The 14,507-nt window shown below is 40.5% G+C and overlaps 2 protein-coding genes across 4 annotated transcripts in view; one reads left to right on the plus strand and one right to left on the minus strand.

Moving 5' to 3' along the window:
* Positions 1-14,507, minus strand: part of PPP2R2B (protein phosphatase 2 regulatory subunit Bbeta) — a 764,919-nt gene that overhangs the window by 741,168 nt on the left and 9,244 nt on the right. For all 3 annotated transcript variants that reach the window (XM_081505075.1, XM_081505076.1, XM_081505041.1), the window contains one exon: positions 6,568-6,667. The gene's annotated coding sequence lies outside the window, so the exon portion shown is untranslated. The remainder of the gene's footprint in view (positions 1-6,567; positions 6,668-14,507) is intronic.
* The window catches only part of STK32A (serine/threonine kinase 32A), a 137,408-nt gene that overhangs the window by 103,491 nt on the left and 19,410 nt on the right, over positions 1-14,507 (plus strand). The window contains exons 7-8 of the mRNA XM_081505084.1: positions 6,344-6,433; positions 13,126-13,223. Coding sequence (XP_081361210.1) covers positions 6,344-6,433; positions 13,126-13,223 — 188 coding nt within the window. The remainder of the gene's footprint in view (positions 1-6,343; positions 6,434-13,125; positions 13,224-14,507) is intronic.

The following is a 14,507-nucleotide window of genomic DNA, read 5'->3' on the forward strand; positions in this document are numbered from 1 at the left end:
CGGCTAGAGGCCGCCTCTGCACAACATGATAGAAAAAGGTGCCCTGTGTGCCCAACACAGTCTTGGGAAGGTGAGCACTGGTCACACAGAGCCTGGTTCAGGGTTCTGTCCCCACTTCTTTCTCAACTGCTTGCCTCTGTGCCCAGTGTAATTGCTCGAATATTTGTCAGGATCTTGAAAGGAGACATATTGATCCTATCAACCAAAACCTTTCCAAAAGTCACCTCCTATCAACCAAAACCTTTCCAAAAGTCACCTTCCATTTGCAGAACAACATTTCAGTCTTGAATCTCCAGTGTGACCTCATCTTATTTCTACCATGAAGTCATCCAGCTGTCATTCAAAGTCTTTCTCTTTCTCATTTTCTTACCAACTTGGTGATTGTAGATTAGGAGAAAGATCCAGGAATAAATTAATCTTCAAGTGTAAACACCCTTAGAGACTATTCTTGGGAAAGATTAATTGAGTGATATTGTAGATAAGGTTTCCCAGGTGGTGCAGAGCTAAAGAATTCACCTGCCAGTGCAGAAGATGTGGGTTCAATTCCCAGGTCAGGAGGATCCCCTGAAGGAGGAAATGGCAACCCACTCTGGTATTCTTGCGTGGGAAATCCCATGGACAGAGGAGCCCGGTGGGCTCTCGTCCGTGGGGTCACAAAGGGTCAGACGTGATGGAGAACACGTGCATTGTGGATAAGAGCGTGGTTTCTCGAGCTGGATTGCCTGAGCTCAAAACCCTGTTCTGTCCCTCACCAGCTCTGAGACCCTCAACAGGTTGTGTAAAACTTCTCTGCACCTTAAATTCTTCAGGCATGAAAGGAGTTCTTACGTCTCATGGTCATTGTAAATACTAACTGACATAACTGTATTAAGTGTTTGACTGCCATGTGCTCAAAAAGATCACTCAATTAACAGTCAAATACTCCTGTGTCTCCAGGATGTAGTAGGGGTCTTCTCCCCAAGGAAAGGAAGCTTAGACGACGTCATCTGATTTTATGTTACTTTATATCACATAGTCACTGAAAGCTGGATCCTTACTTGACTTTACTAAAGAATTATTGATATTTTGATTCCAAAAGGCACATACCAAATATTGTACACATCTACTTCTTAGGTCTTATGTTTAAACAGTTTTGTCTGACCCTTAATTCTCAGGTAACTGTACTTTCAATGGCCTGTTCTGCCTTTCCCTCATGCATATAGGAGGCTACCGCCCACTTTTTCAGGACATTTTATTATTGGTTGGACTGTGGCTCTGCTGCTTAGGGACTGCAAGCCGGCAACCCACGCTGCCTAGTTCCCTGTCTACACCTGTTACCTGGTGTACTATTTACAAAGACACTTTTCACTCTTAAACTTTGGGGTTTGAACAGTGACCTAAGAGGAGCTTTTCTGTATTTTATTCCCATCCTAAACTCAACTGGAGAATCATTGCAGTCAATTAGAGAAACACTGTCTTGGGAAGGACTGGGTATGTGAATGAGAGATACAAACAAACAAGATTGAGGGTCATCGCTAAGCATTGCCCTAGGGATCTCTTCTGGAAAAAATAATTTTTTTAGGTTATTTACTGTCTGTTTTTTCAGATTTTGAAAAACCTAGCTTTCAGGCATTGTTGGCCAACCCAACTGACTATTGGGTTGGCCAAAAAGTTCTTTTGGCTTTTTCCCTGAGATGTAATGGAAAAACCCAAATAAACTTTTTGGGCAAGCCAATACTCTGACATGAAATTCCTGGTGGCTCATATATGCCTCTTGCATGGGGATTTAGCAATTGCAAAGATAACTGCTCCTCTCTGATACACCTGCTATTCCCATTTCTCCAAGTGAGCTGTGTATTACACCATGTGTCTTATATTTAAATTCAGTACCATCAGTAACAGGCAGAAACTTTGTATTACTCTTACTGAGTCATACTGGTTCATGTTCATCAGAAAAGACTGTTATTTAAAGGAACCAAATCCTTTTGTAAATGGAGAGTCCTTTTACCGGTGTGAATGAACATTCCTTATACATCAGAATTTGACTTAAAATTTTTTTTAATTTAGAGCATAGTTTTACTGTCCTACTTAAACGGCTCACTCACTAGTTCAGAGCCTGAGATGGCATTAGCTCTTGGATGGCTCATAACCAACTGTTCTGATATATGGTTTCCATATCCTACCAACTTAAGTATTCCATCCAATTCTATCAGTTCCATAGTGTCTAAGATTCTTGTATTTTTTTCTAAATTATTCAGGAAATAAGTGCTGCCTACAAAGGAAGAATAATGTCTCCCTGGTATATCTGAGAGAATGACAATTACCACATTATCTATAATTTAGGTTTCTTGATACCCTCCTTTGTCAGAGGGAACAGAGAAAGGCAAAAACTCAGTTCTCAGTTTAGGGGTATGAGGAAGAACCGAGCCTGCTACTTTATTAGCTTCTCCTTTGCAGAGTCCCAAAATGTACCTAAAAATCAAGTGTGTAGCATTTTTATATATAAACAGACACACACACATATACCCCCCACACACAGACACACCACACATACACACAGTAGGACACTGTACCTTAGCCCCAGATAATCAGATTTATAAATCTCAGCTAGGGTCTAAGGATATAAATTTTTAATAAGAATCCTAGAAAACTGTGGCACCAGTTTTGAGTTAGGGAAATTTCTGAAAGCTAGGAGCCAGGCCAACCAACTGGTTACGGTGTCCTTGAGGGCTGTGTTGAGAAACATCCTCAGGCTGGACACATGCACAGTAAGGAAGAGTATAAATAATGACTGCAGTGATGACTCAACTCAGTGACTCAATACTGTGAGCTCCAATTTTTAATGTGATTCTGTGCCTCAAGGTACAGAGCTGAAAAGAACAGGCAGATGGCTCCCTAGGGTGCTCAATCAGGAAGTTCTGGGCCTTGTACTTGAAAACGTCACAGTAAAGCAGTGGTTCTAACTGGATGCTTTTGTTCTACTGTCTCTCCCTGCAGAGGTGAGACAATGTCTGCAGACATTTTTGATGGTCAGTATATCAACCAGGAGTGGGAAGTGCTTTTGGCATCTGGTGGATAGAGGCCAAGGATGCAAGTAAGCATTCCTCCATGCACAGGACAGCCCTTCACCACACGGGATGATCAGGTCCAAGTTCTCAGTCAGTTCCAAGTTGAGAAACTGATCTAAGATTCCCTCAGGGCCAGGACTTATGGGAAAAACCAGAGGGGTCCCTTACTCCAAAGCAATTTCTATGTCCCTCCATTAGTGCGCAACCAGAGCTTCCTCTGTGAGCCAGCACTCAGATTCATTTCCACAGCACAGAGGGGAACTTGGCAGAAAGGTCCCCAAGGTGAGCCAAGGGAAGTACAGCAGCATCCTGGGCCTGGAGCTGAGATGCCGGGCTGGTGGCCATAGGCTCCGTGAGGCTCTGCTTTCCTTGTTCAGCTTGAGGGCACTAGGGTACAGTTTCTAGTAGATGTTCACCCTCAGATAATTCCTCCCCATCGTTTACTATACATCTTGGTGAGAGAACCCTGAGCCTGTCAGAAGGTAGTCCTTTGAGTTTCTTCAGCTCTTGGTCTTACGATACCGTGCAAAAAGTCTTTGGACAATTCATAACTCACCAAAGGAGTCCTGGACCAAATGCTAGATCCTAATTCCAGCTCTGCTACTTCTGAACACTGAGAACTTAGCCACAAACAGCTCTTCTCTGAAATAGGGATGACTTCACTAGGCTAAATTGTATGAAGACCTTTTGAAAATTGCAATTAATCATACAAATTCAAATACTACTTATATGATAAAATTAACACTCTTTCAACCACATTCAAAAGAAATATGAGTACTAACTATGGTTAAGATTTTCTACTAAGCCAGGTCTTTTAAAAGCATGGTCTCAAAATGAACTGGGTATCAGAATCACCTGGGGAGCTTGTTTAAACACCGGGGTCCCACCCTCAGAGTTTCTGATTCAGTAGGTGGGGACAGTGCCCAGGAATCTGCATTCCTATCTCGTTCCTGCTGCTGCTGGTCTGGGGATCACACACTTTGAGAACCAAATGGTTCTAAAGCATCTTCTATCTTCTGCTGGGTTGGCCAAAATGTTCATTCGAGTTTTTCCGTAACAGCATATGGAAAAGCTTGAACAAACTCTTTGGCCAACCCAATACTTCTACGTGAGCATAGTCAGTCTTAGGATTGAGTCGGCTTAGAACACCTATTCAGGCTAAAGTCAAGGATCCCATGTCTGGCTGCCCATCTGAATCACCTGTGGAGTTTCTTGGTACTATTTTTAACCTGGATACCTGGCTCTCCCACCCACTGCACTGGGGTCTTAGGAGAGAGAAGTCCAGGCACGTGTGTTTTGCAAAATGATGCCAGAGCATCTCATCATGACAAATAGCAACAACTGGATGATACATACTTCCTGTGAAATGCTGAGTTAAGTCTTCCACAGCATTATTTCATTTGATCTTCCCAATAACCTCATGAGAAGACCACTATTATCATCCCAACTTTACAGTCAGGATCAGTCACCTTTTTGAGGTAGTACAGCTAGTCAGCGGTATAGCTGGGACTTAAAGTCAGGCAATCAGACTCTAGAGAACAGGCTCTTAACCAGAAGTCTCCAGACTCCCCTATTTTGTATCAAACCTTGTGAACCAAGGAGCCAGTGCTTTGAACATGAGGGAGAAACAGGGAAAGAAAATACTGAAGCGTGTCTACGGCCATACCACCCTGAACGCGCCCGATCTCGTCTGATCTCGGAAGCTAAGCAGGGTCGGGCCTGGTTAGTACTTGGATGGGAGAAAATACTGAAGCGACCTATATTACCATAGTGCAAGCTCCTGAAATCATCTCTTGGAACCATTTATGTAAGAATACCTTCACTTTCAGCTACTGTTACTTCATTAAAATGTCATCAGATAAAAACATAACACTTTTTTTTGCATCAAACAAAACCCTGGTGATAAAGACAGCGAGATTTATCATTAGGAGTGGGCTGGATGCTATTGGGGAGCAGACAGTGAAGTTGGCAGGGGGAGTGGGGTCTGTGGGATGTGGAAGAACAATCCCAGGGCACCCCCTCCAATTACCACCACATCTCATCACAACCACAGAAGCATGCAAATGGAAATGCCAACACTTCCAAGATCCTCTCAAAGCATATGACGTTCATGCCAACCAACACCATGAGCTTGTCTGCCTGAGCAGCTGGTAATGCCCTTTCCTACTTCTGGCTGTGAACACAAGGACACTGATACACTCTTGTAGGGGTTGCTCTCTGCTGAACTTGAGTGTTAGACCCACATGGTATTGCCATGAGTATTAAAGCTGAGGAGAGACCCTAGACATCATCAAGTCTGCCGTTCCTTTTTTTTTTAAGGGAAACTTACATTCAGCACAGAAAACCAACCTCAAATCTAAAGTCTTAAGGGCAGAATTCAAGGCAGGACCCAGCTCACCTGGCTCCCAGTTTAGGGCTCTTTAAACAGCCTCTTTAAAAGTAGAACTTGACTTTTCTCCCCTACTTTCTCTCGATATATTATTTTATTGGTGATCACTGGGGGACAATCTGAACTATCAGGCAAAAAACTACTAATGATATTTCAAAAAAACAAGGAGAGAAAAGAACTCTTTCTTGGCAAAGAAATATCGATTAATATGTGTGTCCACAGTCATGTTCTCTTTGTATTAATGTTTGTCTCTTTAAAAGATTCCATAAGCGATGCTTGGAAATTTGATATTTTGAATAGTTCTTATCTGTCCCTCTCTTGATACTCACATTCTGTACCAACTTAAAATGATGCCAATAGACAAAAATTGCCCACGTAGAACTTACCAGAGTGTGAGCTCTTAAAGACCAAGGTTAAAACTTTTTGAGTTTGAACTACAAATTCACAACCAGCACTAACCTTTCCATAGCATGACCTGGCTCCTGAAGGGTTGATGGTGTAAGGCCTTATTGGCCTTGAGGATAGAATAAGTGAGCTTTAACTGTCTGTACCCAATTGCAAATGGCATATAATGTTCATTAGTTTATAAATTCTTATATGCCATTTGTGATTGGCTACAGGTAGTAAAAGCACAATTTTTCTGTCCTCAAGGCCAGTAAGTATGGTCTTAAACCATCCCCCCTCCAGGAGATAGATCATGACATGAAAAGGTTAGTATCACTTTGTTGTACAGCAGAAACTAATGCAACTTTGTAAAGCAATTATACTCCAATATAAAAAAACATTTTTTTTAAAGAGAGAAAAAAATAATGTACAAAGTAAGCTCCCAGGTACTTTAGATGAGAAGCGCGGTGTGCTGCTGGGCTGAACGGGATTTAACATTCTCTGTGGCCCTCTTCTCTTGCAGGGCATGTGCACATCACAGACTTCAACATTGCCACAATGCTGCCCGGGGAGATGCGGATCACCACTGTGGCCGGCACCAAGCCTTACATGGGTATGGGTCCCCTGAGCTGCCATAGCCACTAAGAGCAAAGCTTTGTTTTCCATTCCTGTGGACACCATGTACTAGAGGTCGAGCCATCTGTAGAGCCTTGCAGCTAAGAATGACAAGTCCCTCTCTGACTTTACCTGGAGAGCTTCTGATTTCACAGGTCTGAGGTGAACCTCAGGAATCTCCTTTTAGCAAGCATACAGTCTGATCTTGATTCAGGAGGGCGCCATGGACTACCTGTAAAAAACGTTAGTTTATGAGTTATTAAGGGCAGTTTCTACTTCCTGATGAAGAATATTAATAGTTCATTCAATAAATACCTACTCATTGCCTCTGTGTACTTAGCACTGTTTTAGGTGCTGGGGATCCTGTAGGGAGCAAAACAGACAAGGTCTCCAACCCTTGGGGCTTATCTTTTAGTGAGAAGAGTTAAAAAAAAAAAAAGAATCAAATAGAGAAGGTACAGCAATAAGTGGGATGGTAATAAATGATATAAGTATTACTACAACCATGATTTACATACTCATGCATAAGGATGTAAGTTCACAAAGTACCTTCCCATTATAATTTTGGTTTTAGGTTTATCATCGCAATAATCCCATGAGCAGTTTGCAGGCAAAATATTTGAACTTCAAATTAAAGGCAAGAGCAATGCCACCTTCTTTCAATATTTCATTGTCTTACTTGCAGAACTAAAGAGAGAGGAAAAACAAGTCATCTGTGGGGGAAAATGAGCCTGATTTTATGTGATATTTGAACACCTGCAAATTTCCTGGCTTCCAATTATCTGTGAGGGTAATAAGTCTCTTTTGTCCCTTTTAAAATAATGGACACATACAATACAGTCTATTTTCTGCCCCAAATCCACAGTACTCAAATGATAAAAAGGAATCTCCAAGCCTGCTGGTCTGAGTTTATTCCCCAGGTTTCCTGGGTTTCCATATTAAGGGCTATTTTCTTGAAGCCAAATCAGAAAATGTGCATCTGGGTTTTCTAGGCCTGGTTTCCATGGTGAGAGGAGTAAAGGAAGATGATCTTTCTTTTCTCTCCCCAGTTATTTTAAATACAATACCCATATAATTTGATTCTCCTCAAAATTGGCATTTCCAGTCTTTTTCACCACATAGAGCTAAGAAATTGAATCCAGTCAAGTTTCTCTGCCCTCTCTACCCTCATCCTTATAATTAACAATTACCAATATTTATTGAAAGCCTTCTAGGGATCAGACAATGTGTTAAATGCTTTGCATTCATTGACTCATTTATTTTTCTCAACAACACTGTGAGGCAAACTGTAATTATCACCATTTTACAATGAGGAGAACAAGAAGTAATTTGCTCAAGATCACATGGCTAATAATTGAAAAAGCCTACATTTAAAGCAAGCTCTTTTTGACTTTAGAAAATCAAGCTTCTCCCTAAAAGAGAGATAGGGAGATTTTAAAATATATGTATGTATGATTCTTAAATGGTTGTAAGCCAAATGAGGTAGGCCAAACTTAAGATCTTAGAAATATTTCTAGTTTTATTTTTAAAAATGAATATCTGACTGTCAGCACTTATATCTTCATCCAGAAGTTGTTCTTGCCTTTGATTTTTGGATGGGAATCTTTCTAAGAGATATCAGAGGTGGATGTCTGCTTTCTTTTTTTAAAAGTTATGTTCCCAATAAATTTGGTAAACTCTACCTAACAGGCATTCACCAGCACTCTTTTAAAGTGTTTCTGATAATTAGCAATGAACCAGAAAGAAACAAATTCTAAAAAGAAAGAAAACTAGGATGAAATACTGAATGAAGTTTATAGGAATATACAACATGTTCTAATGTAAGATGCTAAACATATACAACAGGTCCTCAGCTCTGGAAATAAGAATATGGACCATCTGCCAGTTCTTAAGTACCTTCACTCAACAAGGAAGTTTCGCTTTTTTGAATTCATCATCTTCTACCTGCACGTTCTTTCCAATCACTCCAATCCTTCCTTCTCCCCTCCCTTGGTCTGTGTGAATATAATCAGGATCACCTAGAGCTTAACCAATTAAAAGATTCATGTTCATCATAAACTAAGTATTTTTATGTACTAGCATCTATATTCTGTGACTTTTATCCATAAATCTTAATTATTATAGCTTTATAATACAGTTTAACAGATGCAAGTCCCTTTATCCTTTTTTCAGAAAACCTTTATTATTCACATATTTTACAGAGGAAATTTAGAATCATTTTCATAAATTCCATGAATTATTTCTGTTGCACTAAATTTATATATTAGTTTTGGACCCTTTCTTCATGTCCTGACCAGAATCTACCGTCCAGTTGCTTTAAAATCTGCAAAGCAAACCAAATAATGGAAATCCAGATAGCTAATAAATGTATTAGAATGTGGACAAGCTTATTAGTAATCAGGGGAATACCAATTTAAACCACAAGGGAAGACCATTACGTACTCACTAGAATGGAAAATGTCACAAGGTTAGTTAATGCCAAGTGTGGATAAGGAGGTTGAGCAAAGTGAAGTCTCATGCGTTGCTGGTCAGAATGTTAATTGGTACAACCACCATGGTAAATAGTTTGATGCTATCTAGTATGTGTGGAGATGAGCAGCCCATCCCCAGCATTTCCCCTCCCAGAAATGTAACCTAAAGATAGGTGGACTTAGAAGAGTCTTACATGTGCAGGAATATTCATGAGAGCCTTATTCAAAATAGCCAAATTGAAAACAACCCAAATGGCTATTAACAGTAGGAAACATAGGTAAATTACAATGTATTTGTATAGCTTTGAATGTGAACAAGCTATGTGCAGCAAGTTGGAGAAGTTTTATACATATAATGTTGAACAAGAAGAGCAAGACACCAAAGAAAACAAGGAGTAAAACACACACAAAACACGCATACTCATGTTATTTATACACATATGTTATACACACATCTCTTATATAGACATACAAACATAAAATCTATATAACATACAGATTACTAAAATAGGGAAAACTAAGTTGCTGCTTAGAAATGCATAGAGAGTCAATCTATGTATAAAGGCAAGAAGAAAATTACCAAAAGAAATTTGGGATAGTGGTTACTTCTATGTTTGTAAACAGGACAGGACCCAGTGATGGGGTCAAGATTCTATGTTGTAAGGTTACATGGCCATTTGCTTATAACTGCTTATTAAATTCTTCTTTTATATTTTGTTTACTTTTCTGAATGGAGATATGGAAATATTTTAAAAATCAAACAAAATACTTAATGGTTTTCTTGAAGGAAACAGTCCTTCACCATCTCTATTTGTATCACCTCAGAGATATGGAACATTTGATGGAAGCCCTCAGCGTCTCCCTGCTCTGGCTTTTCAGCACTTTGAGGGTTCAAAGAATTACCTATCCATTATGCTTTTGTGGAGAAGGAAATGCCAACCCACTCCAGTATTCTTGCCTGGAAAATCCCATGGACGGAGGAGCCTGGCGGGCTATGGTCCATGGGGTCACAAAGAGTTGGACATGACTGAGCAACAACATGCTTTTGTACATTGCCCTTTTTTCTTAATGTTCTTCCCAAATTCCTCAATGCCTAGCCTACTGTGAATATTTATTGAATGAATAAATGCATATTCAAATGTCTTCATGCTGGAATACAGCGTAAGTAGGAGAGGATTCTACTCATAAGAACTTCAAGGGTGGTCCAAGACAAGAGAATACACAGCTTTTATAGATGTTTATTCTGTTAGATATTTTCTTAGCACAATGGCCTGTTTATGTCTCAAAGTTCTCTGCAGCTTCTCTGAGATTTCTATCACCTGTCACCTGGTGGGACCACATCTGATGACTTGCTATGAGATACTGATAAGGGAGAGCAGTTATAGTCCACTCCACCCAGTCTGTGGGGGCACTGTGGGGTCAGGACCATTATCTGCCAACTCGTGTGGGGAGCTGTGACTTGCAGAAAGAACGCAGTGATGCGTGAAAGGTGAATTCACCAGAGAATGAAGCCTACTTAGTCCTGCTAAGGGCTTTTACAGTTAGGAGCAGTCCTGGCATTGGGATGTCAACATCATACCTCTCTAATCAGATGTTGCCCACGGGATTTTACTTGAAATTGAGTGCACCAGGCGGGGCAAACCCATGTGCATTTCCCACATCACACCAATTTCCTTTGTCCAGAACTTGCATCCTACTACCAGAAGCTTGGGTCAAGTGTGCAGCTTTTGGCTAGCTAAAATTTCCAGTGTTACAGATGTTTATCCCTCTAGAAGACTATCTAATTTTTTGAGAACTTCCCAGGTGCCAGACACCGTGCTGAGATTTTGGCAGCCATTATCTCATTTAGTTTCTCACTTCTGTAAGAACTGCCTTCTTGTGATTCTGGTTTTGCTAATGATTCTGATGCTCAGCCCACTAACTCAGTTAAGGTCACAGTAAGTGGTGAAGGCAGGTTTTGAGCCCAGACAGCCTGCTTTCACAGCTAAAGTTTGCAAACAGTGTTTGATTGACTGATTGATTCAGTATTGTTCATTCATTTAGCAAGTTTCTATTGAGTGACTCTAAATGGCAGGTTCAGTACTGGACAAGCAAGCAGAGAAGAGACCTATCCTTGCTTTCTACATCATTCTCCCCACTCCATCCTTCAGAAGTTAGGTCTATTCTTGGAAGAGTGTATAGAAGGTTCTCAGTGTGTTAGAGAACATGTACCTGGAGATATCCACTGGAATAAGATTGACTGAGGTTCTGCCTTCCACTGGAGTCAATTCAAAGAATTGTTAGAGAAAAGGAAATCAAAACTACAATGAGGTACCAGTTCATACCCATCAGAATGGCCATCATTAAAAAGTCTACCAGTAGCAAATGCTGAGAGAATGTGGAGAAAGGGGAACCCTCCTACACTGTTGGTGGGAATGTAAATTAGTGCAGCCACTGTGGAAAGCAGTATGGAGATCTCTTTAAAAACTATCAATAGAATTACCATATGATCCAGCAGTCCCACTCCTGAGCATATATCCAGAGAAAACTAATTCAAAAAGATAAGTGCACCCCTATGTTCATAGCAGCACTATTCACAATAGCCAAGACATGGAAACAGATGAATGGATAAAGAAAATGTGGTACATATATACAATGGAATATTACTCAGCCATTAAAAAGAATGAAATAATGCCATTTGCAGGAACATGAATGGACCCAGAGATCATCACACTAGGTGAAGTAAGTCAGAAAGACAAATACCATACGATATCACTTATATGTGGAATCTAAAATATGACACAAATGAACCTATCTATGAAAGAGGAACAAAATCAGGGACATAGAGAATAGACTGATAGTTGCCAAGGGGGAGATGCGGTGAGGGGAATGGATTGGGAGTTTGAGATTATCAGATGCAAACTGGTAAATATAGAATGGATACACAACTGGTAGCTCTGCTGGTAAAGAATCTAACTACAATGCAGGAGACCCCAGTTCAATTCCTGAGTCAGGAAGTACCCCTGGAGAAGGGATAGGCTACCCAGTCCAGTATTCTTGAGCTTCCCTTGTGGCTCAGACAGTAAAGAATCCGCCTGCACTGCAGGACACCTGGTTTCGATCCCTGGGCTGGGAAGATCCCCTGGAGGAGGACATGGCAGCCCACTCCAGTATCCTTGCTTGGAGAATCCCCATGGACAGAGTAGCTTGGTGAGCTACAGTCCCTGAGGTTGCAAAGAGTAGGACATGACTGAAGTGACTAAACACAGCACAAACAACAAGGTCCTACTGTGCAGCACAGGGAATTATATTCAGTATCATGTGATAAATCACAATGGAAAAGAACATAAAAAATGTATATATATGTATATGACTGAGTTGCTTTGCTGTAGAGAAGTAATTAACACAACATGTAATTCAACTATACTTCAATTGGGAAAAAAAAAAGGAAGAATTATGGAACAGAGTCAATGTCCCACGACTGATGTAAAACTGTATCTCTCTGAGTGCCCCGCTCTTTCTCCTCTCCTTAATCCCCAGTATCAGGCTGCAAATGCTGCTCTTGCCCCTTCCAGATGACTCCAAACTGGAAAATCAATCTCCTGTAGTTGGAGCCAAATTCTGAACATTGCCACAGTAATACAAATTTATGTCCTGACGACAACCCTTCCAAATCAAGACAACGAAGTAACATCTTCTCAGCCTTCTTGCTTTCAGAGTCAGCCAGACATTTGAGGTCTGATGGGATCCAGTTTTTAATAGGCACATGTTCTAAGTCAAAGAAGAATTTGCCCCTTAAGGCCTGTGCACGCCTGTGTGTGTTGGTGATGAATGAGAAAGACTAGAAAATTAGGAAATTTGCCTACAGTGAGCAATCTAGCAATGGATGATAAACACCCTTAAAAGTGTTTATACCCTGTTCCTGGTAATTTGACTTTGAAGGAACATGTTCGAAGATAGATTTGTTAATATCTCAGGGAGCAAAGCAGGCTTCCCAGATGGCTCAGTGGTAAAGAATCTGCCTGCCCAGGCAGGAGACGCGGGTTCGATCCCTGGGTTGGGAAGATGCTCTGGAGGAGGAAATGGCAACCCACTCCAATATTCTTGTCTGAAGAATCCTATGGACAGAGGAGCCAGGCAGGCTACAGTCCATAGGGTTACAAAGAGTCAGACATGACTGAACACGCACAATTCACTCCATCAGGGAGTAAAACTAACTTAACTCTTCTGTGTTTTTCAGCACCTGAGATGTTCAACTGCAAAAGAGAAGCAGGCTATTCGTTTGCTGTTGACTGGTGGTCACTGGGCGTGACAGCATATGAACTGCTGAGAGGCCGGGTACAGTAGAATTACATTTATCTTTGATTACTCTTCCAGTAAGTTTCATTTTTACAGTGAAAGAATTGAATTTTTTTTTTTTTTTTGGCTAAAAATCAAGTAGTTTGTTTCAGAGATGAAATCAGCTCTGCCATGTGATGCTGGTTACAACCCTTGGGATTTCTGCCCATAAATAACTCACTCTTCTACATATGGGACCAAGAATGTGAGTTGACATTAAATTATGCAGATAAAATTAAATGAATTATAGGGAAATTATTAACTCCTAGAGAGGGAAAATCAATACACCTCATGCCCTATCTTGTACAAATATATTTGTTTGTTTAAAGAAAATCATTTTACAGTTACAGTCCAGGGCTTTGATTCAGACATACTTCCCCAAAGCAAGTGTGAATTATTAATCCAACACAATTCATGCCCTGTCTTGTTGGATTTCTGTCTTTCATTTGGCTCTCGGGTTCTGGGTTCAGTGACAAATTAGAGTATTTTTCTTTTAAAAGTAACATTTCTTAAACTAAAAAAATGCCTAATTTTACTAAGAAGAGATTTTTTTTTTTCTCCCTCCCATATTATTGTGCCTCCCGGTAGTTCTCTGTGATTGGATGTAACTGAGAATGTATTAACACAATTAGTTTCATTTTTCTTTTCTTCTTCTGCTTAAGAAAGGTGAAGAAAAGTGACTGTTAGGTTGCTGAATTTGTATCTACATAGATGTTATCAGCTACAGTGAATGTTACACTTATATTTGTTGTGGTTGTTGTCCAGTCCCTAAGTCATGTCTGACTCTTTGTGACCCCATGGACTGCAGCACACCAGGCTCCTCTGTCCATGGAATTTTTCAGGCAAGAATACTGAAACAGGTTGCCATTTCCTACTGCAGGGGATCTTCCTGACACAAGGATTGAACCTGTGTCTGTCGTGTCTCCTGCATTGGCAGGCGGGTTCTTTACCACTTGCACCATTTGGGAAGCCCCATATAAATACATATATATGTGTATAAATATATATATATGTATATTACATATACACATGTCTTTATTAATCTGTTAATGGACATTTAGGTTGTTTTGGTGTCTTGGCTGCTGTGAATAATGCTGCAATGAACATGGTAATGCAGAGTCTCTTTTGTAAAGCACAAATTTCACTTTTCCTAGTGAAGAAAAACTGTTGCTCCCCTAATTCCTCACACGCATATACCTTTCACCTGCCTTATCAACCCTTCCCTCCCCCCAACACTCTTCAGACACCTTAGCTGGTCATCCTTTGCTCTTTAGTACCAGGTTA

This window comes from Giraffa tippelskirchi, chromosome 6 (assembly GCF_054371585.1).
Source record: "Giraffa tippelskirchi isolate mGirTip1 chromosome 6, T2T-mGirTip1v1.2.pri, whole genome shotgun sequence".
Taxonomy (NCBI): Eukaryota; Metazoa; Chordata; class Mammalia; order Artiodactyla; family Giraffidae; genus Giraffa; species Giraffa tippelskirchi.